The 19589-nt window shown below is 34.4% G+C and overlaps 2 protein-coding genes and 1 long non-coding RNA gene across 3 annotated transcripts; 1 reads left to right on the top strand and 2 right to left on the bottom strand.

Moving 5' to 3' along the window:
- Window positions 1–210: 210 nt before the first annotated feature.
- LOC113334332 lies at window positions 211–2663 on the bottom strand. Its single transcript, XM_026580614.1, has 5 exons — window positions 2450–2663; window positions 1716–2214; window positions 1509–1623; window positions 1255–1420; window positions 211–710 (listed from the first exon to the last, which is right to left on the bottom strand). Exons 4-5 carry the CDS (start codon window positions 1382–1384, stop codon window positions 325–327), a joined length of 516 nt encoding a protein of 171 aa, XP_026436399.1. The 5' UTR covers window positions 1385–1420; window positions 1509–1623; window positions 1716–2214; window positions 2450–2663; the 3' UTR covers window positions 211–324.
- An 8296-nt stretch (window positions 2664–10959) lies between these two features.
- On the bottom strand, window positions 10960–12446 carry LOC113334780. Its single transcript, XR_003352953.1, has 3 exons — window positions 12370–12446; window positions 11911–12120; window positions 10960–11223 (listed from the first exon to the last, which is right to left on the bottom strand). It is a non-coding gene; the product is annotated as an uncharacterized LOC113334780 (long non-coding RNA).
- Window positions 12447–18241: 5795 nt separating this feature from the next.
- Window positions 18242–19210, top strand: LOC113334566. Its single transcript, XM_026580794.1, has one exon. The coding sequence runs from the start codon at window positions 18242–18244 to the stop codon at window positions 19208–19210; it is 969 nt and encodes a 322-aa protein (XP_026436579.1).
- Window positions 19211–19589: the final 379 nt, after the last annotated feature.

Below are 19589 nucleotides of genomic sequence, written 5' to 3' on the forward strand. Positions count from 1 at the left end.
TGATAGAAGGGAATTAGTTACATGCAATAAGCCTAATTTCCATGGAATTAGATTCCACGGAAATTCATTGCGTGGAATTGTAAATTCCTCCGTTTGATATCAAACATCTATTCCATGGAAAAGAAAATTTCTACTGTTTGATATCAAACAGCTATTCCATGGAAAAGAAAATTTCTACCGTTTGATTGCTCATCATTTCCACGGAAAGAATATATTTTTCATATTTATTGATTTAAGTTCTGAGCCATAAAAGCAAATAAAACATCAGAAATCTAAACATTATGAAATATGTGGAGAAAAAGTTCTAACAAATGGAAACCCAAACTATATATTCTGAAGCTTCATCTTTATCCATGCTAGCTTCCTTCCTTCGGACAATGATAAGAAATACCGAGCCATCCATGGATCCTTATTGAATAGTTCCGCCGCTTGATAAATGTCATCTTCTTCTAGTTCCGACATATCCTCTAAGGCGGCTTTAATCTTCTGCCAGTTTGGACCCTCAAAAGTTGCAGCAATTCTATTCGCAGCTTCTACCATCCCAGTAATGCCATGATTGATACCTTCTTCAAGAGCACGCGGCCTTTTGCGCCTTTGTGTTGGTCCAACACTTGGCTGAGTTGTATTAAAACCAGATGGAGTTGTATCCCTTTGAGTAGAGTTGGGGTTCGCAAACTCATCAAGTGGAACACTATCACCATAAAAATCATCTGATTGTGCAACCAAGTAAACAAATCATATTCAATATCAGGTAAAAATGATAAGTGAAGAAAATTTTCTGTGTTGCAACGATACGGATACGGCATCGGATACAAGATACCGGTACGCTACTATGATACACCAACTTGAAAAACTAAAATACGGCGATACGGCATATCAATAGTTAAAAATAAATATATTATATATAAGATAGAAACTTAACAAAATACATGTATGATTAACCTCACTGGAGAGAAAAAATCTGGATAAGAAGGAAGAAAGTCTAAAGCAAGATCAGTGGACAGATTTGGAACTAATATTTTATCACTATAGTCAAAACTTCTCATAAAATCTAGTAAAATATCTAAATTTTCTAATATTAAGGTATTGACATCTAATATTTAGTCAAAATTTTCTAACTGAGTTGTATCTTGAAGTATCCGGAATATTAGTACGCGTATCCGTGTAAATACGTATCGGTACGGCTGAATTTTTTTTTAGGCGTATCGTTGTAACACAGAAAATTTTCAATTAATTATTGACCCATTATTATACCAGGGGGAGTTTGCGAGTCAGATATTGGATCTTGAAATTGAGGAGAAGAAAAGTCTCCGCCTTCCACTGCCCTATCACCTGTAGCCTGCTCATGTCCAATTATAACTTGCCATTGATCATAGAATTTCATAGGCTTTTCCTTAACACCTACAGCTTCGGGGTGTGCCTGCAAAATAAAGCCAACTCTCAATCACTAATGATGTATGTGCAGAAACAACTATAACAAAGCAATAAGATGTGAATATAGATGCAACCTCTACGTATTTCTTCCATGCATCTTCGTCAGCAGAAACTGGGTTCTTGGATCAATGTTAAATCCACTTTGGCCAAGGACCTGTCTTGAGTACCATCAATCGCACCCACTGCATCCTATGGATATATATACACTAATCTAATTAGTTAAATTAGTTAAAAATCACAGGTTCTTCTACATCATAAACTTAATACATTGAAATGCCAACCTTAAAATAATGATGCCAATTGCGCTCGACGGAACAATCAACAGGAGAGTTTGCAGCGGTAGCCGGCTTAACTACATCCCCGTACAAACTGAGCAAGGATGATAAAACCATATGGAAATATCTACTAACAGTTTCCCCCGACCGACAGAACTGGAAAACAGAATTTCTAACCCGCAAGTCGTGACCAACGGTATGTAAAAACATGGCTACTTGTTCCTCAACTTTGACATATCTGCCATCAACTAATCCATACCCTCGTAATTGTGCACACAAGCGATGGAAAACAGATCAATTCATTCTTAGTTGTTCATGGCAATAAGTATCGCTCTCTGTATACATTCTTCCCAATACCTCATTTCTCAAACTAGTTCTATTTGTATAGGGAGACCTTGTAAGTAAAGATATATATCTTTTGTAAAATTCAAGTAGCGTCACAATTTGCATCAGCATAAGCATTGTGTAAAGAGCTGCTCGCTGACGACTTTCAAAATCTCGCATTCTACCAAGCAATCATAAGTTACAACCAAAATAAGAAGGTAATTTCTGCTATATCCATAAACAATTTTGTTGAGGCATTTTAACAAACACTAAAGAAGCATTATACATATTAAAAAAAACCCCACACTAGGATGGTACAAATCAAACTAGCACAATCCAATCATACGCAGAGTCGTAGACTCATCACTCATGGGTATTCAAAAAACAAAAGAAAAAGAAATCATATAAAAATGTACCTGACAGTTTCTTCCTCCTCTTTTTGATGCTTGCTCTCTGTAATCAGAATAGTGAGTTTGAGACAAATGGATCGTAGTATTTATAGCCTAACACAAGGGAAGATTTGGAGGAAAAACAAGGCGGGAGAATATCGTGATTTATGGATATCAAATCTCAGAAAGAAAAAAAATTCTAAAACTTTCCGTTTCAGCATTTCCTTTCTTTCCCTAGAATATTTTCCGAGGGGGTTGGGGAAATAAAATCCGATAGTGAAAAATATTCGTTTGGTCCTTTTTTAGGTGGGCATTTGTCTGTTTAATTTTTTTTTGGGAAAACGCCATTACTGTTTGGTCCATAATTATTTAAAAATATTAAATTGACCAAAGTACCTTTCCGTGTTAATTTCAACTTATTTTTTTTGTAGCAGTTCATTCTGCCTGATCAAACTGTACACTTCATTATATACTATAAAACAGATTTCATTCCAGAAATGAACTCCTGATAAAACCTATACAAATCAGACTTCATTCCAGAAATGAACTCCATATAAAAACCTAAAAAAACAGACTTCATTCCAGAAATGAACTCCATATAAAACCTATACAAATCAGACTTCATTCCAGAAATGAAGTCCATATAAAAACCTATACAAATCAGACTTCATTCCAGAAATGAACTCCATATAAAAACCTAAAAATACAGACTTCATTCCAGAAATGAACTCCATATAAAAACCTAAAAGAACAGAGTTCATCCAAAAATGAACTCCATATAAAAACCTAAAAAAACAGAGTTCATTCCAGAAATGAACTCCATATAAAAACCTAAAGAAAACAGACTTCATTTATGGAATGAACTGCATCATCATCATCTTCGTCGTCTTCAACAGCAGCAGAAATAAATTCTTCGTCATTCAACATCAGCAGCAACATCGAAAATCTTCTTCATCATCTTCGTTTCAATCTTCACCTTCTTTGACGGCAGCAAAAATAACAGATCTTTCATCTTCAAAAGCAGCAGCAGGAAAAAATGACGACAAAACGAAAAATCATCGTTGTCTTCCTCATCGTCATCCTCATCTTCTCTTCATCATCATCAACAACAGTAGAGACAAAAAAATCAAGAAAAAATCGTTAAAAAATCGTCTTCATCATCTCCACCATCTTCAACAGCAAATAACAACAAACACAAAGAAAAAACATACAAAGTTTCATCGTTTCATCATCATCTTCATCTTAACACACCATCGTAAACAGTAACAGAAGAAAAAAGAAGAAAGAAAAATGAAAAAGAAGAAAAAGTAGATCTAGAAAGAAAAAAAAGGAGGTGAGAGAAAATAAATCTGAAAATTATTTTCTTCTCCTAATAATGAGTATATATATGGTCCCCCATTAAAAGGGTATTTCTGCCACTACCATTTGAAAATTACATCATCCATGACGTCATTTTAGGACCAAATCATAATTTTTAGGACCAAACTATAATATATTTTACCAAAAAGGACCAAACAGACAGTTGACTCAGTCAACTGGACTAGACTCTCTTTAATATATTACTCCTAGGACCATATGATATTTCCTACAATCCGATATCTTTTCGTGGAAAGAGATCACGTGAGAAATTGAATCAGGGAAACAATTATTAAACCAAACGACGCAATATAGACTAATTCCGTGGAAAAGGGATTAATTCCACGGAATTAACCGCTATCAAACACAACCTAAGATAAAAAATAAATTCGATTTTTGCGTAGATCGAAAGTTCGTTCTGTCCAAAAGCACTCCTCAGATAAATTTTGTAGCTATAGGTAATTAGGATATGTATTTTCTCTTCATGATTTATAATGTTATTCGAATTAAAGTTTAAGTTTAAAATGATATACCTATTAGTTTAAAACTTCATTTTATGAAACCTATAATTATTATCTTTTAGCAGGTTAGCGTGAGAGAGATTATCAAGAAAAAACAATGGATAATTAAGAACGTGCGACTTGGGGATATAAAAACTAATTGGAGGATACAAATTACTTCCTCCAATCAATAATATTTGCTAAGGGGTGTTTTATGGGGGCAAAAATACTAAATACCCTTCCTTCAAAATAAAAATCAAAAAACTTAAAATTAAAAAACAAAATCATATCCCTCGTTTCCATTTCCACTTCAAAATGGGGGATAAGCTTGGTGTCGTTATGGACGTGGTATGAATTCCATGACGGTATGACCGCTTCCGACATTGTATTCATACCACGTCCATGCCGGAACCGAGCTTTTCAGCTGCAAAAATGAAGGATTCAAAGAAAAAAAATCAAATTTTCAACCTCTTATCAACAATTCTCTCTTCACAATCATCCTCCATTTTCACCAAAAAAAATCCCCTCTCAAATATTTTTTTCCTCCTTCTACTCTCACCCCACTCACCCAAATACAAATAAAAACACACACTGATCTTTTTTTAAATACTTCAGATTTTTCCTAATTATAATTAATCACTAATCCTGATTAGTGATGGGTAGATTAGGAATTACCTAAAATACATAAATAAGAGGTGACTCTGTTTTAATATTTAGAACCCGTTTCTGTCCTTTTCCTATATCCCGATTAGTTTTTATATACCACTATCACGCGTTCATAATTAAGGGCTGCAGAGAATTTAAAAATCTATAGAGATGAAAAGACAAGAGAGAAGCTAGTAAAGACTGTGAGGAAAACTCAATAAATGCCTAGCTATTAAGTTTCTAGTTTGTTGATATTTTACTAGTATATAAACTGGGTTAAGGTCTCCAATTAACACATCTGCTAAAGAAAAGAAAGAAAAGGAAACTTAATTTGTTCTACCATGGCTTGTGATCATACAGAGATACCAGAGAATGCGCAGGTTTCGATCACCAGGGTGATGCGATGTCGAGATAGGCATTTGCATAGAGAGCAGTACTATCTTTGCTATCTATGCGGAACTGACCTTTTTCTTCATTCGAACCCCGTTGAATGGCTTGCTTACTGCAATATGAACCCTGTTGAAAAGGAGAAGCTTACTGCATGTGACAAGACTGAAATTCGAAGGATGATGGAGGCTGGGATGTCCTTAGACGCTGCTGTTTTTTGCAGTGCGCTATGACTATGTTAGGAAGATAGAAGCAAGGTATGACCGGAAGAGAGGTAAGGGGAATTATGAAGAAGCTGAGCAAGATAGTCATCTAGATGCATGGGAAAGAAAGGTAAAGGTGGGTTCAAAGGTTATTATCCATGTTTCCGAAGTTAATTTCTACTTTTAAAATTGTCTTGTCTTGGTTTCCTAGTGTGTAATCTAGTGTCTTCAGAAATGTTTATTTTAAGTCTATGGGTTGAAGAAAATATGTATAATATTAGAAGTTCTACAAAATGTATTGCAAGAATTCTACGAAATTGTGCATGCATCTTAATCTAATGGAATTATCTTAATTTTAGTAATAGAAATAACAATTTAATAGCTTATTTTATTTAAGTAACAAGATAACAAAACCCTTTTAATTTTTATTAGATATGAAAATAGAACCCTTAAGATTATTGTGTTTACCCCTTTGGACTTGGTTAGGCCTTTACTTTTGAATCCTTGTATCTGTGAACTAATTTCTTGTTACTTCAATAAAATAAGTTACTGAACTGTTATTTCTATTACTAAAACGTAGATAATTCTATTAGATTGAGATGCAGGCACAATTTCTTAGAAATTTTGGTATCTTGTGAACTCATGCACAAGATAAGAGCCAATCATTGATATTGGAAATGATAAAAAACAATAAAAAAATACGAGAGATGGTGTATTTTGCACTGAAGAAGGTAGATGTTCATGGATTTTTTTAATTTTTCTCTATGCAAGTGGAAATTTCACCTTCCCCAATGCAAAAAACACATATCTCATATTTTTTAATTGTTTTTTACCATTTTCAATGTCAATGATTGGTTCTTATATTTTGCATATGTGCGCAAGATAACAAAACAAATTAATAAGAAGTAAAAGTAACTCGATGTTTCGAAGAAAAGTTTTCCAATTACCAATAAGAGCAGGGGGGGGGGGGGCAGTTAGAAGTTGATAAAAGCCTCGAAAGGAGAAACGATGTGCAAGAATTGATTGAGGAGATTGAAAGGCCAAGACATATCAGGTAAATAAAAGATAAATTAAGTTAAACTTTTCCAGCCACATTTGTTCATTAAATGCCACCTACTCTTAGATATGTTAAGGACTGTTCCTCAAGATAGAAAGTATAACAACAGGGGAATAGGAAGGGTAAAGGATTGCCAATACAGAGACCTAAAGGGACTTTGATATCTACCACGAGAACAAAGATTTGCATCTCAAGCGGTAATACGGATGTGAAGAGCATGGTTAATGATACCCAAACTTAATAATCTAAACTAAATGCTTAGAAATTAAAAACTAAATTCTAAACTAGTACTAACTCGGAGGATCCTTAAGATAAATAGAGATTCCTAAAAGAAAACCATTCAAAGGAAATCAGATTTCCTGAAGAAATAGAGGTAAATTCAAGCAAACATAAATCCTAAGCTAACAGATGAATAAAATCCCCAGCAAGGATGCAGAAATGCAGTGATTGGAACATGCAGATTCAGAAAAGAAATCATGCAGACAGCCAAAATCAAAATGTTTAAAACAAGTTAAAATTACGGTCAAAAAATTTTGATGCAGGATATGTTGCTGCCGGAATCATACAAAAAGGAGCGGTTTTTAAGGAAATCAAAGATAAAGTTTGTAATGAAACAAATTTTGGGTTCATTTTGAGGGACCAATACGGGTTTCAAACTGGGTGAAAAAACTAGAGACATATTCCTTCCATTCCATTACCCCTTACAAGTTAGTTAACTACTCGCTAAACATTGTAGATTCAGAAATAACTAGGTTAGCTGAATATCCAATCAGTAGGATGAAATTTCACTTACTCGGTTGGGCCAGTAAGTTGTTCGCCGGAAAAATCATATGTTAACTGACTTCCATTCTTACTGCACATATGGATCCAGGATCTTAATGTGATTATATGCAAGCAACAACAACGAGGATCCAAGCTGACAACGGATGGTGGGCGACGAATATTATGATCTTGTTTGTTAACTATTAATCTACAGACTAAAACAATAACATTTTATTTCTTGAATATCCATTACAGAGAGAACCCTTCATATATATATATATGTTCCTGGGAACAACCATCCAAGCTAATCCCTTAGGTAGTTCCAACACAAACAACTGAATAATAACTGATCACATAATACTAACTACATACACATGTAAGACACACATACAACTATATTAGGTTTGTAACAAAGAATTATTTGGTTATGTGCATCATCATTTCCTGTCCTTTGTAGTGCATCGTCATTTCCTGTCCTTTGTTTCCCATACACGATATGTATAAGGAATATTTTAAGTTTTACTACCACTAAAATCAATAATTAGGTTCCTTCTTTGTTTCAAAGTCGAATATCCCACAGCCCAACAGTTTTCATTGCCTGGGATATTGTAGTCCGCTGCTAATAGGGGTACCAAATTGTTTGGGGTGTACCAAAATGCATATTGGACAACTTAGGGATTGGTATACCCCCAGACAATTTGATAACCTGTAAGCAATCTTGAGAAACATTGACTTTGGGATCTTTTTCTCCATACTCAGCGGTAAAATATGGAGGTAGTTCCTTAATATGATCAATTAAATCAAAAAAAATCTAAACAAACCGCGTGAAAAACCATGTCAAAACCGGACTCTCACAAAATTTCCAATGGCCCATCCCCTGCTAACTCCCTGTCACACGGGACCCGTCCCCATGTGAGGGGACACTTTTGCTTAGTTCATTTACACGGTACGTGTAGAACTGCTGCAATTAAATATAGACATGATCTTTTCTTGATATCGTATATGAAAATTTTCTCATCTCAAGTAACAAGAAGAGTGCCAGCAATGACCCTGTGTGAGATTTTCTTCATCCTAAGATGTTTAGCTGCTCCTATTGTTCAATCAACCGAGCTCTTTGCCACCGGTTAACCACATGTTCTGAATCTAAATCCTTTTAGAGATGCAATCAGTGTATCAAAACTAAACATCGCATGTACATAGCAATATGCCAGTTTTCTTTAAAAAAAGAAAAAGGTTTAATGCATCCACGCTACACCAAATCAAAATTCTCCTAGAACCGTAGCACAGGTTACATGCAAGGTAACTGTTATGGGCACAAATGTAGTTAAGAAATAGAAAATCCAAGTCTGATGTTTTTGAAGAAAGTTTTATGGATCAAACCTTGTACAAAAGGGAACATGCCTCTATACTACTGCGCAAAAAGGGGCTTTTAATAAATCCACGTACTTCAACTACAAACTTAGGTTTTGCTTCTTCTACTTGAATCTCTGCTTCTATTGTCTTTTGATCCCTTCGAGCTTCTTCTCCTCCTCCTTCATCTGGAATAAGAGTTGGATCTTCTTCTGCTTTTCTTCTATGCTGAATCTGCTGCTCTTCACCCCTTTAGAATGCCCTGGTAATTTTCTCTCCCTCTTTTGATCCCTTCGGGCCTTTTTGGTTTCCTTCTCTGCTCCTTCAGGTGGAATAGGATTTGTATCTACTTGTGTCTTTCGCTTTGATCCTCTTCTCTTTGAACTTCCTTTAGAATCCTGTGGTGATTTTCTCTCGTTCGGTTTCTCCATGTTCTCAGCAAAAACAGAACCCTAAGGATTCGAGTGTTATTACAGGAAGAAGAAGAAGAAGCGGAAAAATGCAGAGAGGTCTAAGAGTTTTAGGTCTCACCGCCTCACTCTTTCTTAAACTGTTCCGTTTGTTTTACTATATCATTTCGTCGGGATACGTGACAACAAGAGGATATAATAAAAAGGTTTGTGATTAAATTATCACTAGCGCATGAGTCGGACGCGGAGGTATATTAATTTGCACCCGAAGAAGGTACACTCATGTCACAGCCTGATTAGCAATTCACGGTGGGAAAAATACGGTTTAGTCCAAAAACACATTAAAAAGTATTCCCTCCATTCTCTTTTAATAGTCCGGTTTTGTTTTTAGCGAAATTTAAGGAAATTAAGAGAACTAATCATTGAAAGTGGTCCTCATGACACTTGTCAACAAAATAAGTGAAGTGAAATGGTCCCCGTGACACTTGTTAGCAAAAGAAGTAAAGTGAAGTGGTCCACATGACACTTGTCACCAAAAGAAGTTAAGAGAAAAGTGGTCCCAAAAAATTAAAGTAACATTTGACTTTCCCAATTAAGAAACTGACCTATTTTTATGAAACTTTTATTTATAGAAACAGACCTATTAAAAAAGAACGGAGGGAGTACAATTTAGTCCAGGCCGAGTTAACTAGGTACAAAATAGTCCAAAAGCAGTTTAAAATATGGTTTACCCTCTATTAACCATTTTGGAAATCCCATATAGATTATGACTTGGACCAGGTCGATTCTTTTCTTGCATTTGAACCCTCGGACCCGGATAAGCAAGGGGATTCTAGTTCTGATTCAATTGCCCTGGGACAAATCTTTCACTCACGGAGACATGAAAACCTGTCACTATTTCGTCCTGAAGACTGATGCCACGGGAAGAAATAGCATTGAGAAGCGTTGTTGACTTAACAGTTAGGTTTCGGCATAACAAGGCGGTTCTTAGTAGCACTACCTTCTTCCTTACTTCATTTCTCTTTGAGTCTCCTTTCTACTTCATTTAGTTTTTAGTCTCCTTAATTGCAGGAAGTTCTCCAAAAGTATGAAAGGCTGGAGGACTTTGGACCATCCATTCCAGTGTGGTGTAAGGCTTTCACGAACCTGGTTTAAGAACTAAAGGGGCACAATCACTTGATGCGGGACACTCAAAGGACATACGTTGATACGTGTGCCTACTTCACGGAAGCTACCATGATCATTGCTGTCCCTACTGGAATCAAAATCTTTAGTTGGATCTTAACACTTGGAGCTTTGAAGAGGTACTCAAGTGCTTGAACTTGAAGGAGAAAGAAAGAGAAGCTCTCCGTAGGGAGGTCCCCCAGAACCCAAAGGACATGGGATATGGGGGTTTCCGCCTTCAGAAGTGTATATAGAATCTTGATGCTTAAGAGTCATCCAACGACTTTATTCCAATGCATTAGGTTCGAGACTTACTGGAGGACTGGGTGATCGCAATCATTGGCTATTGATTGGCTTTCACTATGACTCTGATTGTGCAGATTCTGCCGCCCATCCCTCTTCCCTACTAAAGAGCTACTAAAGGCCCTCTCCCGTTGGTCGAGTTCCTTTCAGGACCTCTTCATTCGTCACAGACGAAATGGAAGGACTTCTATTGGAATCCTCATCTAAATTCTACTTCTTAATCCATTTCTCTACCTGCTACTCTTCCTTGCCGCGGGGTAATAAATAATCTTCATGATTTACAATTTAGTCCAAATATTTACAACTTATTCCAAAGTGACTCATGATGATGTCAGCAACTTTAAATAATATAAAAATAATTAAAAACCAATTTATCTTTTGAACAACTCATCCAAAATTCACAAACTTTATATATTCGGAAATCTCTTTTCAAGGGCTACAAAAAGAGTATCCATATGACTATATAATTTTCACACTTATTTATTTTTTTAATTCACACTAGTGTACAACTATGTACACATCGGCAAAAATGCAGAAAATCCAACATTCATGATAGCCAGACTGCCATTCTAGTCTGCACAGACTGACAAAAATATCAACCACACCAAGCTCTTACTGAATAATGGCAGGATTTCATATGATGGTTTAGAAGTTAACCTGCATCCTGGAAAAAACAATAAAACATAAGAAAAAGTGATAACCTTTCACCAACAACCACATAAGAAACAAAGCAAAGAAAAGGATGAAAATGACACAATCTATTTGGGCCTAACTGCACAAATTTAATATCAACAAATACGAACCAAGGTTTCCCTTCCTGACAAATCATTCACATGTTGCAATCCAAAATTGAAAGATACTAGAGTTCAATACAACTTTCACAGATAAACCATAACTTTTAAAACATGCATAAAGCCGATCATCCACATTCACACACAAACCTATTTTTTCATGGGAATTACATAGGTGCACCACTATGTACACCGCTATAAAATACAAGAAACCTAATTTTTCATAGAAAATACACGGGTGCACCGATGTGTACACCCCTGCTAAACAAAACCTATCACTCATAACCACACAAAACCCAACTTTATCATGGAAAATACACAGGCGCACCAATATGTACACCACTGCAAAACATGCATAAAGACGATCATTCATAACCACAGACAAACCTACTTTTTCTAGGGAATTCCACTAGTGCACCAATATGTACACCCCTCCAAAACATGTATAAAGCCTGATTTTTCAGCTAAGATATCCTAATGCACAAAATTCTATTATCAACTGTGACCAACATTAAAGTGGGCATCAAAAAGGGAACCAAGTATACAATTAGACCAAATACCTATCACCATGTTGCAACATCTTGGGTTGCAAGCATAGAAGCATGAGGCGAGGACCCATCTTTATCAGCTTTTACCTTCATTCCCTTTGTAATCGTGCTGAAATATCTTGGGCTACAAGCATAGCAACGTACGTGAGGTCATTTCCAAAGGCAAATGCGTTCATAACCTCCTTTATCCTCTTCAACTCATCCTCTGAGCTTATCCAATTCCTGTAAATAAGATCATACGAACAACATTAAAATGAAATGCAAGTTAAGAATATATATTATATAGAAGATCAAATGTATATGAACATACCTCACCATCTCTGACCAAGAGGTATGAACCGAAATGCAAGTTAAGTGGTGAGCATATAATAGATTTTGCACATTGATCATTTAAAATAGCTTCTCTATTTATTTATCAACTTCTCAAAAGAAAGTATGAACTATTCAAACTACTGGTGACTCTCAACGTACCTTCAACTCAAATTAACCTATGTTAGATGATGCGATTTTTTAGCTTCAATGCTTCTCTTAGATATGATCAATCCTCATGATCTTCAACCTGAAAATTAAAATATTAGATAAAAATGTGTTGCGTTGAAGGAAAAAAATAGAAATAAAAAGCAATTAAATTGCAAAGCTATGCCCAACTTCAAAAACAATAAAACGTGTACAACTATGTACACCATAATAATTAACATGTGTACAATTATGTACACATTAATAATTCAAAAATATAATGTATAAAATGTGCACAAGCTACGAACGAAAGTGTTTACTGTATATGTAGATTGTAGAGAGCCAGATAAAAACCCGGACTACTGGTCTCTTTAGATTTGATATGTTTTTTTAGCTAATAGGTGCTACCTTTTAAACCGTCTCCTAATGTATAATATAAAAATTTCAAAAGATAGTCGTGCACGTCAGTTGCTCGATTATGTAATAAAGTGATTGGACACTTTGCATCAAAAGTTTTAACATATGAGATAAGCAAAGTATAAACTAAAAAAAAAAATCCCTAACATTCCTAAGTGAACATATATTTCATAAGAACCACATGCTTAACACTGAAAACTACTAGATATATGAAGAAAAATTGTGAATAATGAGTTAAAACAAATTCATACCAACAAATACGAACCAAAGTTTCCCTTCTTGACAAATCAGACACTTGCTGCAAACCAAATTGAAACATATTAGAGTTAAATACACCTTCCATAACAAAAAAATACAATACCAACAAAAGAAATAAGAACCATAACTTTGATACTTACAATAATCGTATCATTGAATGATGCAAAAATCTGAGCAACAACAAAAACAAACTCTTCATCACAGTCAACAATTCCATGAGAACAATCTCTTCCTTGGGATCTCTAACCTTCTTCCTTGACTACAAAAATCCAAACACAAAAAATCAGTGTATGTACAACCATGTGCACAATAATTATCAGCAAGTGTGCACCTATATGCACATTGACATTTAACAAGTGTACAACTATGTACACCCAAAACATATATACAATAAAACTCAAAAATAAGCCTTAAAAAATCATTACATAGCATATTAGTGTACAAATATTTACACCTCCATAGAAACCTAACAAATTCGAGCATCCATACACACACGACATACCATCCTTCACCCCGTAGTATAATAGCGTACAAACATGTACACCTTTAAAAATACCTAACACTATCTAGAATCCAGTCAAACAAAACATATCATATATGCACTCAACACAAAGCATACTAATGTACAATCATGTACACATATACAGAAAAATAGCGAAATATAGTATTGATTCCAACAAAACTATCCATGCATACCTCAAGGACAATTTAATTGTACAAATATGTACACCATATGATAATACAAAAAAAAAGACTGATGCAAAGGTGTATCAGGGTATATATAGTTCTTTACTATTAAGAAGAGGCATGTGTACAATTATGTACACATTAGCAATCAACATATGTACAACTATGCACACATCAATAATCAACAGGTATACATGAATGTACACATTAACAATTAACAGGTGTATATCTATGTACACATTGATAATTAACGGGTGTACATCTATGTACACATTAAAAATCAACATCTGTATAATTATGTATATATCAAGAGTCAACATGTGTACATTAAAAAAAAAAAGTTTCATAGATGATCTTTAGAACTCGAGGTTGAATTGTTCAATAAGGACTATTAAAAAGTATGCAAATTACATAACGGAAAATTTGACTGATTAAGTTGCCAAACCAAGAAGTAATTATATGATTTATCGTATTTACTGTCTACTGAAAGACCCTGGATTTCGGTTCCAACTACTTCACCTAGTGCCATTAATAAAGTCCTGTAACAATAGACATCGGCTTTCAGTTCCAAGTATCCGATGTCAAACCAAAGCTTATTATCAAAAAAAAAAAAAACATCAAGAGCATATAATCAACCATCATCTTCTGATGGATTTGAAAATTACAGCAAAATGAAAAAAGAAACCACCATCTTTAAGAAAAACGAAACCAGCATAAACTCTATTATGTTGCAGAGTCTAGCAACTCATTCCCACATATATCAGGAATATAAAACTGGTCTACAAGCATATACACCTCGTATAACAAGCACAATAAATATAGTGCACTATTATGTGCGCCGTGTATAAATGGTGTACAACAAAACACACTTATATTTTAGAAACTTCAAGCTCACCAGCAAGTCTAACACCACTTAGCCCTCCCTCAATAAACACCAAGCTTACCAGCAAGTCCAACACCACTAGACCCTCCTCCAATGATTAAGCATTGAAACTGCAAACTCTATCTTATTATAGCCTGTCATTAAATAAAAAAATAAAATATGTACACTTCAATCATGTTCTAACCAAATTCAGATACAAAATACCCTGGTCAATATGTATTCTAGTTATTATTAAGTTCTGTAGACATTTCCAAGTTGCCATTAATATATGGTAAACAACCACCAAGTAGATCAAACATTCATAAGTAGTTAAGAGAATACAATCTGGCTAGAGATCCTTGCCTTGCCTTATTCGACCGACTGCTGCTTTCTCTTGTAGTTGCAATACCACAACAACTTTTTTCATCGATAATTAAAAACCTATACTAAGTCGTGTACTGTATACAAATATCTAGATTTTCCCGTATACATAAACATTCTTGTGTATCAGATTAGTATATTAGGGAGTACAAATTACATATCGTTTTAATGTGAGTATATGTATACATGGAAAATCATTTTGAGTTTATAAAAAAAAACAAGCAAACAGGTAAACCTTTTTTGTCTATTAATCTCTGACTTCTACGTACTACAGAAAGAAAAAAATTAGGTAAAGAAAAGAAGAGAAGCAGAAGATAAAATAACGGATAGACAAAGATCAACATAGCTTTCATCTCTTAATGTGATCCCTGCTTTAAAAAATTGTTTGAATAATTTATCAGCCCTGGCAATACAGTTGTTAGTAGATACTTTTTTTTACACTTCCGGCAGTGTCAGCCGGTGATCCATGTCTTCTTGAACCTTATTTATGGGTTAAGTGCAGCTCAGATACCCCTCTCATGACAGAAATGTATGACAAAATCTCCACTCAACCCCTCTTAATTAATGCATAATTTTTCTCGTTTTCAAATCATTCTTATATATACTTATGATGATCTTTATATTGTGAACTACAGAAATCTCCATGATTCTACATTAGTGGAACAGTCTCCCATATTTTAGTGCCATGGATGCACTTGAGAAAATTAGAAAACGGGACCAATTATTAAAATATAATTATGCATACTGATGAAAGTTCATAGATCTCTATTTCAAACCAAGGCTAATTAATTACGTACGCTGTAAATAAATACAAGCTAGTTGGTCAATCTTCATAGCATTTACTGTTCCGAAAGTAAGTATCACTGCTTAAATGAATGCACCTAATACACATGGAAGCCTAACAATTCTCTATAAGTAATTAACGATCAACTTAATTACCTCAAATGCAAAGTCATCTTGAATTATATCTCCTCGGCTTGATGGATTCCTCCACCATTAGCTCTTCCAATTGTACAAGCTTGATCAAATAGCCACAAGCCACATGTTTTCAACCCCGATAAATGGTTTCGAAAATTAGTATCATCACTTGCTTTCCATAAGCTGACATCACGATAAGAAATTCATTATTCAGTAAAAACTTTAAGCAATAAAAAGATACTGTATGCTCATTAATAACAGAGAAGGTCCATTTCCAACCCAACAAGTTCAAAGAAGTTCCGTCCATCATAGTAGTTGTATCCAAAATTTACTCATGCACCTACTTCTACTTATCATGTGTTGATGATTCGGTAGTATCATTTGTCTCCTTTAGTCTTCTATCAGATTCCACAATTTCGATGCATAACGTAATTAAAACTACTCAGAGAAGTTAAATAGCAAAATCTGATTTGTGAATATCACAACTTTATAACCTAAAAGAAAAATAAAACAAGAATGGGAAAGTAATATTTTACACAAATTTTTCATGGATTCTTATAAGCAAATATACCATAAATTCCTAAGCTACTACAGACACATTCACAATTAAACAATAACAAATAAATTACAATTTTTTTAACCGGCTAATACAAAACAACGAAAACCATAACAGATTCCGAGTCCGATGCATAAAACTCAAAACCAAAAATCAAATTAAAGTGAGATCTGATATAAAAATTAGGTTATTATTCCTACTACTTACATCTTTGAATTGAAGGAATCCAATACCTCATAGATAAGTAATGACCCTATGAGCAGATCCGACGGAAATATAAGCTGAACAAATGACATCTTATCCGAAAGCATTAGATCCATGCTCGAAAATCTCTACATGACCTCCAATTTCCATCAACCAAAACAACAATTATTTCTCTAAATCTTCAGATATGTATAAAGAGTTTCTCTCTTTGTTTTTCTATGAGGGACGAAGATTAACTCAAATTAAATGATAAGAACATATTCACATCTTTCAAATCGCTTCCAAATGATGAAATCTTCATATTGATTTGCTAAAATTTACTGATTTTGAGTTAATCTTTAAAAAATGGAACTGATAAAGACAATTTAGGTTTTTCAAAGACGAATCTGGTGTTTGTTCGATTATCATAATAAGGTTTGAAGATTGAAATTTCACTGAAACGAGATTCAATTTTATGATTTTCTTTCTTCGCTCAAGAGAGCTGTTTCCGTGAAATGAAAATGAAAACATGGAAACAGAATTACAAAGAAGTGATATGACATTTAGCCGAGGGGTATTTTTTCCCACCGAAGAAATTAGTTTTGGACTGAATCGTCCATGAAAGGATTGGCCCGTAGAAAATTTGGTAAATTTGGATCCCCTAGTACTAGGCTTGAGATGGAAGGACTAGACAGTCTAAAGCTTAATAACTTTGGGACTAAACGTTAATTTCTACATTCAGGGTAGAGGGAATAGTTCAGAGTGGCACATGTACGGGTATTATACGGATTCAGGTAGGTCGGATTCAGTCAAAAAGTCGGTTGTTGGAGAATGTGTCTCAAGCGTGTGATCTCAAGCATGTGTATTTAGTCAAGTGAGTAACCGACAGGTGTTAGTTAGTTAACCGACTACATTGTGTTGGTAAATTGATTGTTTTTATATCCTTCCGCTCATCTTCTTTTGTAATTGTAACAAAAAATATTAAATTAAGAATTAATAAAAAAATCCGAGAGAACTGTCTAGCGAAATTCATCTCTTTATATGGTATCGGATATACTTAATTCAATTTTTACAGTCCAACAATGATAGAAACCAATAACATATACCATTAATATTATTCAATTACTCATTATGGAAATCACAAATCCTTTTTCGCTTTGTTGATGGATCGTTTCAATGTCCAGCGAAATTCTACAGAAAAACATTTCCAACAGGTCAAACAATTGTTGAAGATGTTAGAGCATTGCTCGGTCGAACTCGCAAGCATTGCTATCTCAAGCTTGCTTGTCAATTTTAGTGATCAAAACTACAAGTCTTGATTTATAGTCTATTTATAGTGATGTCTCGGGATAGATATCACTATAATCCTATTCCTAGTCTACTTATAATGATGTCTCGGACTAGGATTATCCAGAATTATTTTTTTTAGCAAAGCTAAGGTTAGTTTACAGGAGAGAGAGTGATTGAGAATCGGCGAAAAACAGGCGACTAACAAACTCGGTCATTAAATTCTCAGATTTTCTTCAATCCTGGTAAGTTCTTCATTAATTCCAGGTGGTTTTTCGAGTGATTCAATGATATGTGGTAATATAAACATTGATTAGCTTCATTAGATTGGTAATAATATGGAGGAAACTCAGATTCAACTAGAAACTGGATCTAGTTCTGGGTTGAAAGAAAAAAGTTTTGAAACAAATTTTAGAACAACATCAAAAATTATTTTGGATCTTCTTGAGTGTGGTACTCATGGGAATTCACCCTCTCTTTTTATTCCTGATGATATAATTGATGATAGCTTAGAGGAACGAAAATTTAGTTTGATCGGCAGATTGGATCTTGTCAAAATAAAAGTTAAGATTGCAGAATCAACACTTAGAATACAATGGAAATTGAAAGGTTCTGTTCAGCTTATCCCACTGGGAAAAGGATTTTTCATAATCAAATTAGAAAATGAAGAAGATAAGCTACATATTTGGTCTGGTAATTGGGTTGTGGAAGAAAAAAACCTTACTCTTAAGAATTGGGAACCAAATTTTAACCCAGCAGCACAGGAAACTACTTCAGCATTTGTTTGGGTGAATTTTCCAGGTCTTAGCATAGAATACTGGAAGAAAAATATTATTCTGCATATGGGTATATCTCTAGGGAGACCAATAAAAGTGGATGAAATAACTTTGAAAAAAGAAGCAGGATACTATACGAGTGTATTTGTGGAGATAGATTTAACAAAGGCTATCCCAAGTAAAATTTGGGTAGAATCTAAATATGGGGGTTTTGAACAAGAAGTCCCAATTCCTAAAATACCAAAGTTTTGTAATTATTGTCAAGTTATAGGTCATTATGTTGCAGAATACATAAATAAAAGAAAAGATCAAGGGCACCCTGAAGTGGCTCCAACAACTTCTATAGTTAAACAAGTTTGGAGAAAAGTTACACCAAAGAAAAAACGAACTTCAGCACAAACTGGTTTTGATATATACTTCAGTTCTCCTTCCAAGATTAAAACTATGGAAAATATTGATAAAAATTTGCTTGAAAGTGATGAGGAAGTGGATGCAATTATTCCTCCTACCCATTCAACAGAAGGTACTTAACATAGTATCAATACAAGTAAATTTCAAGTTCTGCAAGATATGAATGATGAAATTTTCAATTCACAAGTTGAATTCCAAGTATTAAATGTTGAAAAAACTCTAAAGTCAGCTTCTAGTGCTCTTTCAATTAATGAAGTGATCCATGTTATACCTCTAGTGGAAAAATAAGTAGTGTATATAAAAGTTCCAAAAGTCAAACAGAAGGCAGTTAAACATATAAGTATTATTAAGACAAGAAATCAAGCTTCAGGTTTAGTGAATAATGAATGTCAATTTGGAAAGTTGAGAGGGAGCAATTCTTCTCAACCATCATCAAATTAATGAAGATAGCCTTCTGGAATATCAGAGGCCTAAGGAGAACAAGGGCCAAAGATAAACT

This window comes from Papaver somniferum, unplaced genomic scaffold, assembly GCF_003573695.1.
Source record: "Papaver somniferum cultivar HN1 unplaced genomic scaffold, ASM357369v1 unplaced-scaffold_137, whole genome shotgun sequence".
NCBI classification, from domain to species: Eukaryota; Viridiplantae; Streptophyta; class Magnoliopsida; order Ranunculales; family Papaveraceae; genus Papaver; species Papaver somniferum.